The sequence below is a fragment of the Poromitra crassiceps genome (assembly GCF_964638095.1).
Source record: "Poromitra crassiceps genome assembly, chromosome: 12".
Lineage (NCBI taxonomy): Eukaryota > Metazoa > Chordata > Actinopteri > Beryciformes > Melamphaidae > Poromitra > Poromitra crassiceps.
In genome coordinates, this window is record NC_139632.1 from 40999767 (window position 1) to 41009686 (window position 9920).

A 9920-nucleotide genomic window follows, 5' to 3' on the forward strand; every position below is an offset into this window, starting at 1 on the left:
GGTGTGATGGTTAAGGATTATGGGCTAGGGAATGCATGATGTCAATGAATGTCCTCACTAAGATAGCTGCACAAACATCAAACGTGTATCTTTGCTGCAGAGTTGATCAGGGAGAATGACTATTTGTCCTTTGTGTGTCACAAGCCCTTGACTGCATGTGTGTGTCCAATTCGCTCTGTGTGTGTGTGTGTGTGTGTGTGTGTGTGTGTACGTGTGTGTGTGTGTAGATGAGTAATGGCGGTGATTATTGAGGCAGTGAAATTAGAGAGAGCATATGGTTCAACTGAGATGATAGAAGGCCCCTCCCTCTGCCTGCCAACCGTCAGGGTGACACACACACACCCACCCACACATACACACACACACCCACACACACACACACACACCCACACACACACACACACACACAGGCACACAAACACACACATGGGCACACACACACACCCACACACACACACACACACACAGGCACACAAACACACACACGGGCACACAAACACACACAGACACTCACAGCTGCCCTCATGCATACACAGGCAGCGAAGAGAGCAAGCAAGTGTGTGTGTGTGTGTGTGTGTGTGTGTGTGAAGGACAAACAGCTATACCTGCCACTGTCAAACAGATGACACAGCCCTCCAGGTGTGACTGAAACACACACACACACACACACACACACACAGCCCTGCAGGTGTGTGGGGCGAGCAGAAGGTGTGCCAGGTTGAGTCAGACAGGGGAGATGGATGGATGGAGAAGAAAATGAAGCGGGAGCATAGCCAGAGGAGAGGGATGAGCGTGATCCAAACTCAACAGGCACAGGTTCAGGACGTAAAAGAAACCAAAGCAATTACGATACAATCGACCCTTCAACGAATCGGTAACGTAGGAAATCAAGTTGATTGGAATTCTGACATGTTACATACTGTTGGTGTCACAATTGAGCCTGTCACCAACCAGGCAGCAACCACCAGAAACCAATGAGTTCATTGTTATTTTTCCGTCACAGTAGAAGTGTTTACTTGTCAAGGTTGTACTGTACAGTGTGAACTGAGAAAAACGATACAGCCAAAAAGAAAATCTGACACATCCCTTTGTCAAATGTTGAGAAACATACTCATCTCATCATCTAATCCCGTATTCTATAGTGAGAGTACCTGTAGATCTTCCGATGAAACAGATCACACCAGAACATCTTGTTGGTGGAGACGTCTACGTCCAGGGCCACAGCGTTCTTCAGCGTGGGAACCACCTGTGTGTACTCGCCCTGCAGCAGGTCGATGCGGCGGATTTCGTGGCGGTTGATGAACATCAGGTACGGACTCTTTCCTGGTGGAGGGGGAGGACAGTCGTGTCATACATTTTTTCTTTACCGCCACGACCGCAATATAGTACAATTGTGAAAGGAATACATCATTCTCAACGCATTTTCCAACACAGGACTGTATGTGCTAAAGATGGCGTGGCACATAAATGGTGCCAAAATACAGCCAAAAAACCTACATCTGAAAGATGAACTTATATGTTTTAAATATTTGCTAATGCGTATCCCAGTTACTCCTGTGCCCAAGAGAGACATTAATCATCTAAATTGTTGACTTGATCTATTCTATTCTGCAATACGTATAACTAACTATTTAACGCCGCACATTCAAAAGTTGCAACAATGATGTTGACATACTTGAGCAGTGCTGCTAACAGCCCACATGCTACTATTGTCAGTGCGGATCTACTAACTGTTATTCAGTCAGTCAGTCAGTCGGGTAGAAGCATTGTTTTGTAACCTCGATGCATTGATTTATTTTATTGTATTTTATTTCCCTGCTGAGAGGAAACTAACTGATAAGTCTTACGGACCTTTGCATCTGGAGCGTTTTGGTCCACACAGCATGTATTTTTGATGATGTGAACATAAATAAATCATCCAGACAGACTTTGAAAAGGAATCATCATTTTCATTTCAGTTTTGCCACACTGTCTATAACACTGTTATGCACATAATTATGCTGCACACACATCCAATGAAAGAGTGTGTGTGTGTGTGTGTGTGTGTGTGTGTGTGTGTGTGTGTGTGTGTGTGTGTGTGTGTGTGTGTGTGTGTAGCACACTATGTTGGTAGATAAAGTAGTCGACAAACTAGCTATGGCATGCTGCTCTATTTTTAGTGCCACAGTGACTCAAAACTGTTTGTGGGTTGGGTGTGTGTGTGTGTGTGTGTCTTCCTGGGATACGTGTGTGTGTGTTTGCGCGCGTGTGGATGTGTGTGTGTGTGTGTGTGACCGTGTGTGCGTGCGCGTCTCTCTGGGGTACGTGTATGTGTGTTTGTGTATGTGTGTGTGTGTGTGTGTGTCCGTGCGTGTGTGTGTTTGCGTGCGTGTGGATGTGTGTGTGTGTGTGTGTGTGTGTGTGTGACCGTGTGTGTGCGTGCGCGTCTCTCTGGGGTACGTGTATGTGTGTTTGTGTATGTGTGTGTGCGTGCGTGCGTGTGTGTGTGTGTGTGTGTGTGTCCGTGCGTGTGTGTGTGTGTCCGTGCGTGTGTGTGTGTGTGTGTGCGCGGTTGTGTGTGCGCGTCTGTGTGTGCGTGTGTGTGTGTGTGTGCGTGTGCGTGCGTGTGTGCGTGCGTGTGCGTCTCTCTGGGGTGCATGTAGTCTCGCTGGCCAGCCTCCCCTCCCTTCCGTGAGATGAGTCTGGCGGCGCAGGTCTCCATTGTGGGATTGCGATGGGCGGCGCTTAGCGGCAGTGCCCTTGGAAAATAGTTTCCAACAATCCAACTTGCCGTTTTCAGCGTGTAGCAACGAGCTAGCGTGTAGGTTTCTGCCGTTAGCTTGCTAGCTAGTTAGCGTTGTTGTTTTCACTGAAGCGGCAGGGGACTATTTACAGCGACACACAGGGAGGAGGGAGCGGAAGCCGCTCTGATTGACATGGTCGGAGCCAATGACAGAGCTGTAATAAGCGGGGAGCGGACTGCAACAGTCGCACCAATGGGAGAGCAGCTGTAGAGCAGGGGAGGGCTTATCCCTGTTGCCTGTTTCCGTGCAGCCAGGCTCCTCTCATGGAAGGGAGAGGAGGCTGGCCAGCGAGACTAGAGGTGTGTGTGACATCAGTTACCCGGGGCCGATGGAGAGCATGACTCAAGCATTTGAATCATTCTCAAACTGCATGAAAGTTATCTACACCTTTAAACTCACTGACTGTTTGACACAATCGCTCACACATGCACGCACACACACACGCACACACACACACGCGCATGCACACACGCACACATGCACACACACACACATGCATGCACGCGCACACACACACACACACACGCACGCACGGACACACACGCACGCACACACACACGCACACACGCACACACACACACACACACACACACACACACACACACACACACACACACACACACACACGTACGTACAAAAACCATGCCTGGATGTTTCCTCAGGCACAGTATACCACGGGCTACTGCACAGGGAGAAAATATGATATTTCCACTAGCTGTTGGGATCCAATCATTTTCCTCTGACTAGGTTTGTAACCATCAATTTCACCTGCTGGGAGAGAGAGAGAGAGAGAGAGAGAGAGAGAGGGAGAGAGAGAGAGAGAGAGAAGGAGTGAGGAAGAGAGAGAGAGGGAGCGAGAGGGAGATAGGGAGGGAGAGAGAGGGAGAAGGAGTGAGGAAGAGAGAGAGAGGGAGCAAGAGGGAGATAGGGAGGGAGAGAGAGAGGGAAGGAGAGGGAGATGGAGAGAGAGGGAGAGAGAGAGAGAGAGAGAGATTGGCGGTCAACCAAAGGATCAACCCCAGTTACGTAGAAGAAAGAAGAGATGAGCAGAGGGAGCGAGAGGGAGGGAGAGAGAGAGGGAAGGAGAGGGAGAGGGAGAGGGAGAGAGAGAGAGGGAGGAGAGGGAGAGAGAGAGGGAGGGAGAGAGAGAGAGAGAGGGAGAAGGAGAGGGAGAGAGAGAGAGGGAGAGGGAGAGAGAGAGAGTGACAGAGTTTTCAAATGAGAATAAGGAAAGAGTGAGATCTCTAACTGGCCTTTCATCAGTCCCCCTGGCTGGCTGTTAGAAGACAACATCTCATCCTCCTCATCACGGTCCCCTCCTCCCCTCCCCACGCCACTGTGAGGTGTCATCAAAAAGCAGCGTGTTATCTGTCCCCAGTGGACGACGCCACCACTGCAACAGTCAGCTTTCTTAACAAGACCACGCTCCCCTCTAGATATATATTTTAATCTGCGCTGCCAACTCCGTCTGCTGTGCTCTGCCCCGTCAGCCAATTAAGATAAAGCGTGGAGGCGATAAGCACGGCCAGGAGAAATGTCGCCGGGCAGAATAGCAGCATCGATTTGACTCGATTTGCCAAAGCAAAACGTTGTCGGGGGCGAGATGTGAAGCGAGTGGAAAGATGCAACAGGACCGGCCAGAGAGGAGGAAGTGATGAATATTCCCCATGCAGATGCAGATGCCTGGTGACAGCCAATGTAAACGCACTGACACTGCATGAGGGTTATTAGGATGATGGGGATGTCTGGAAATAGACCCGCGTGTTGTCGAGGCCTGCCGCGCTCGTTAGCACAAGCGATCCACGCTACATCACGCTGTCACAGCCATAAACTTTCTGTCAACTACGGTATAGAAGTGACTGTCCAACAGAAAGTCACCCCACTGTACCAGCACTGCCCATGCACAAAGACATGTCTCCAGTTACAGTTAGAAACACTTACTTTTTCTACTATTAAAAAATCCATTTCTCAACATGTATTTTTGGTCAAAGACTTGGCCAAGACTGTGACTGGGCCACGGCAGAAAGCTTTCATTCTACTGGAGAAGAAGTGGTCGATGAGAACTATGTCACTTTGGCGTAATGCCAACAGCTATCCTGAAATAGCATTCCCATGGCCCTACAGGCAGACAGGCTATAGTCCATTAAAAAGCGTAAGAGAGACAAATAAAAAAAACTTCATTAGATGAGATTTGACAGTATTTCACGAAATCTCGAGTCCCACGAAAAAAAAAGAAAAAAAAATCTTTTTGACAATAAGGGAAAAGTTTGACCGCTATTTTAAACCCATTCTGAACTGTGTGTGTGCTCAAACTGTCAAACGAGTGGCGAAAAAGTGCTGTTGGCAGCGTGTTTGGTGCTTGCAGTGTGCTGCAGAAGAGAGAGACAGCGAACAAGAAACAACACAACAGCCAGACAGAGAGCAAGAGTTTAGTCCACAGGCAGTTTTTCCAACATTTCCATGGGATCGACCTGTTTACAGGCTGTGTTCCTGCACTGTGTTCCTGCAGGGGATCAACCAGTTTACAGGTTGTGTACCTGCAGGGGATCAACCAGCTTACAGGCTGTGTTCCTGCACTGTGTTCCTGCAGGGGATCAACCAGCTTACAGGCTGTGTTCCTGCACTGTGTTCCTGCAGGGGATCAACCAGCTTACAGGCTGTGTTCCTGCACTGTGTTCCTGCACTGTGTTCCTGCACTGTGTTCCTGCAGGGGATCAACCAGCTTACAGGCTGTGTTCCTGCACTGTGTTCCTGCACTGTGTTCCTGCACTGTGTTCCTGCAGGGGATCTACCAGCTTACAGGCTGTGTTCCTGCACTGTGTTCCTGCAGGGGATCAACCAGCTTACAGGCTGTGTTCCTGCACTGTGTTCCTGCAGGGGATCAACCAGCTTACAGGCTGTGTTCCTGCACTGTGTTCCTGCACTGTGTTCCTGCAGGGGATCAACCAGCTTACAGGCTGTGTTCCTGCACTGTGTTCCTGCACTGTGTTCCTGCAGGGGATCTACCAGCTTACAGGCTGTGTACCTGCACTGTGTACCTGCAGGGGATCTACCAGCTTACAGGCTGTGTTCCTGCACTGTGTTCCTGCAGGGGATCAACCAGCTTACAGGCTGTGTTCCTGCAGGGGATCTACCAGCTTACAGGCTGTGTACCTGCAGGGGATCTACCAGCTTACAGGCTGTGTTCCTGCACTGTGTTCCTGCAGGGGATCAACCAGCTTACAGGCTGTGTTCCTGCAGGGGATCTACCAGCTTACAGGCTGTGTTCCTGCAGGGGATCTACCAGCTTACAGGCTGTGTTCCTGCAGGGGATCTACCAGCTTACAGGCTGTGTTCCTGCAGGGGATCTACCAGCTTACAGGCTGTGTTCCTGCAGGGGATCTACCAGCTTACAGGCTGTGTTCCTGCAGGGGATCTACCAGCTTACAGGCTGTGTTCCTGCAGGGGATCTACCAGCTTACAGGCTGTGTACCTGCACTGTGTTCCTGCACTGTGTTCCTGCAGGGGATCAACCAGCTTACAGGCTGTGTTCCTGCAGGGGATCAACCAGCTTACAGGCTGTGTACCTGCAGGGGATCAACCAGCTTACAGGCTGTGTTCCTGCACTGTGTACCTGCAGGGGATCAACCAGCTTACAGGCTGTGTTCCTGCAGGGGATCTACCAGCTTACAGGCTGTGTTCCTGCAGGGGATCTACCAGCTTACAGGCTGTGTTCCTGCACTGTGTACCTGCACTGTGTACCTGCACTGTGTACCTGCACTGTGTTCCTGCACTGTGTTCCTGTACTGTGTACCTGTCACATCTCTCTCAGCCCTCCTCACGCTGCTCTCTGTGACTGTCACAAACATTTATTGGACTACTAGAGAAGGACCAGTATCTTTGAAGAAGAAAATAAATCAGTGTTGCTGTATGAAATGCTGTTACATGGCTGTTTTGTAGCAGTAGTGTTTGGGGCTCCTTTAGATTTTATTTGCCATGTACACCCCAGTTTTCATCGCTTTTATTTGGTCACTTTATGACAATTATAAAGAATAGTAACAGGGGTGCTCACTCTTCTTTATGTGCTGACCCATCGACAGTGGTGAATAATAATAATAATAATAATAATAATAATAATAATAATAATAATAATAATAATAATAGTAGGGAATATAACAATATGAAAGTATGTCCTCATCCAAAGATAAGAAAAGAAAATAGAAGAAAATAAAGATAACAGGTTTGTTTCTGCAAATGCTGAGATCAACACAAGAGTTGGACCACAGGGTGAGAAGACAGAGAGAGAGAGAGAGAGAGAGATCGATCCCTCCATCCCTCTCAAAGTCTCTCTCTCGTGCACACACACACACACACACACACACACACACACACACACACACACACACACACACACACACACACACAGATTACAGTAATAACTCAAGTTGACGACTCAGTGAGCGGCATCATACCCATAAAAGTGTAAACAGAAAAACAATGAATGCAATTAGTGTAGAGCAAGGCTTTCTTCAGGGGACTTAATGCATGCTCCAATGTACTAATACACCGCCCCCCCCCCCCCCCCCCCCCACACACACACACACAAACACACACACATACACACACACACACACACACACACACACGTGCACACACAAAAGACAAACACACACCCCACCCCCCACACTAGGGCGCGCAAACACAAACACAAACACACACAAACACACAGATGCAAACACACACGGGCACACACAAAAAAAGGCAATGAACGCAATGTGACTCCAACCTGGGACTTAGCTTTTAATTAGAGTTGCGAGTTTAATCATTGTGCGTTACTCTGAAATTAATCTGCAGAGCCTGAAACCACGCGGGGGTTGGGATCAGAATGGCATGCATGGAGGGGGGGGGGGGGGCATGGAGGGGGGGGGGGGGGGGGAGCATGGAGGGGGGGGGAGCACAAGTGCGCACGGACCATATCCACTCAGCTGCGAGTATCTCTCCTCACAAAGTATCTCTGCACGCGCTCCAAAAGGTTATCCAAGTCAGGCAATTATCGCTAACAAGTAGCAAACACGGGAAGGAGGAACAAGAACCAAGTCAAGCCGAGGGTCAAAGTGATGTGTTGTGTTTTGTTATGTTCCTCCTGAGAGAAGTGATGGTGTTGTGTTTTGTTATGTAGTTCCTCCTGAGATAGGAGCACAGATTGAAGGCCCGGCCGGGCTGTGTAGCCTGATGTGCAATATGTGACAATAACATGGTCACTCTCGTGTGTCACGTCTCATTCCAGGTCACAGGGGAACTGTGTCGTGTTTGTGTGCGACTGTCGAAGTGACTCCTCCACAACAATTGCATGTGCATTGGTGTGTCCGGAAACGTGTGCTAGAAAGTGTGTGTGTGCGTGTGCGTTTGTGTGCGTGTGTGTGTACACTAAACATAAAAACCCTAGAGGTTAAAATAAGACTTTATTTTTAAAGTCTTTAACCTCTAGGGTTTTTATGTTGAGTGTTTTACTGTAGGTAGTGTATGTATTTTACGTGTGCGTTATTTTTGTTTCTTAGGTGGGGGCTCAAATAAGCCCATACGGGTTTCCTACCTCTTCCTGCACTGTCTGGACTACTTGTTGTCTTTTGTTATCTTTTATGCATCTTAAACTGTGTAATTTGTGGGTGTGTGTGCATGTGCAAAATAAAATTCATTCATTCATTCATTCACGTGCGTGCGTGTGTGCGTGTGCATGTGCGTGTGTGTGTGTAGGGGGCATGCATGTGTATGATCAGCTGTACAGTGTAGTATGTGTGTGTGTGTATAAACGAGTTCACGGGCAAACGCGACTTCATTAAATCCACATTACCTCAGCTTCACAAAGCAGGCGCCTCTCTGTATTTATGGCCGCGTCCCATTCCGTGCCTCTGAATAAATAACCGCCGGCATAAATAATAATCACCTCCGTCACGTCGTCCCGCTCGCTCAATCCGTCTCTCGGCGGTCCCCCCGCCACGACACGAGCGCCAATCAACGGTACGGACGCCACTCTCCATCACTTCAACAAGCACCGCGCTATTCCTACAGGCCACGCATCCATCTCTCTCTCCCTATCTCCTCTCCTCTCCTCTCCTCTCCCCCCCCCCCCCCCCCCACTCTAATAAATGCCTCGGCCTCTGACGAGAGCTATTTGCCTTGTCTCACAGTAATAAAGATTCACACGGGGAGAGACATCAAGCAATCAGCGGGTGCTTTTTTTACGCCATTTAGCTTAAGACTGGAGGCTCTCATTACCACACCAGTTTGTTCTGTAATGACTTGACCTAAGAGACTGATGGTGCTAATGACCAAAACAACACTGTTTTCTCTCCCTCTCCTCCTCCTGCAGAAAAGTTCATTTGCTGCGTAAAGTCCATCGGTTAAAGGAACACTCTGCCCATTTTCAACCAGCTTTGTATCATTAGAACATCAGTAGTATATCAGAAAACTGTAAACTGTTTTGAAGTCCGTCATTTAATTTGACAATTATTGAGTGTTAAAGTGTGGACCAGTGATGTCACTGGTCCACACTAACTCAAATTAATAACTCATTAACTCAAATCAACTCTCAATAACTGTCAAACTAGATGAATGACAGAATGTTTGACAGTTATTGAGAGTTGATTTGAGTTAATGAGTTATTAATTTGAGTTAGTGTGGACCAGTGATGTCACTGGTCCACACTTTAACACTCAATAACTGTCAAATTAAATGACAAACTTCAAAACAGTTTACAGTTTTCTGATATACTACTGATGTTCTAATAATACAAAGCTGGTTGAAAATGGGCAGAGTGTTCCTTTAAGGCTTCCATTCCCAGGGTAGGTCAAGGGTCAGAGCGAGCAATGTAATACTGCCGAGGTTGGCGGTTCTATTCCCCGTAGAGCTTGACAGGTAAAGCATTGCACTGACACTGCAATGATTAGGGGTTACGCCCCGCGGGGCAGAAACAACGGAGAAAATGGAACTTCACTACCCAGATATCTTATAGAAAATAGCTTGTGTTTCCCACTAAAATGTTGATTTGTCACTTCCTATAGGATATAGAAGTGTCCGTACCGGACGGCAGAATTTAATCTGGGCAAATAAGGCGAATCAACAGCATGTCAATGATGTGATGCTCCTCTGTAGCAGCAG

The 9920-nt window shown here is 48.2% G+C and overlaps 1 protein-coding gene across 1 annotated transcript in view; it reads right to left on the bottom strand.

The window, feature by feature from the left end:
• LOC310786230 (uncharacterized protein) overlaps nucleotides 1-9920 on the bottom strand; it is a gene marked incomplete at both ends in the record, with an annotated part of 366431 nt that overhangs the window by 34598 nt on the left and 321913 nt on the right. The window contains 1 exon segment of the mRNA XM_083647397.1: nucleotides 1152-1323. Coding sequence (XP_083503523.1) covers nucleotides 1152-1323 — 172 coding nt within the window.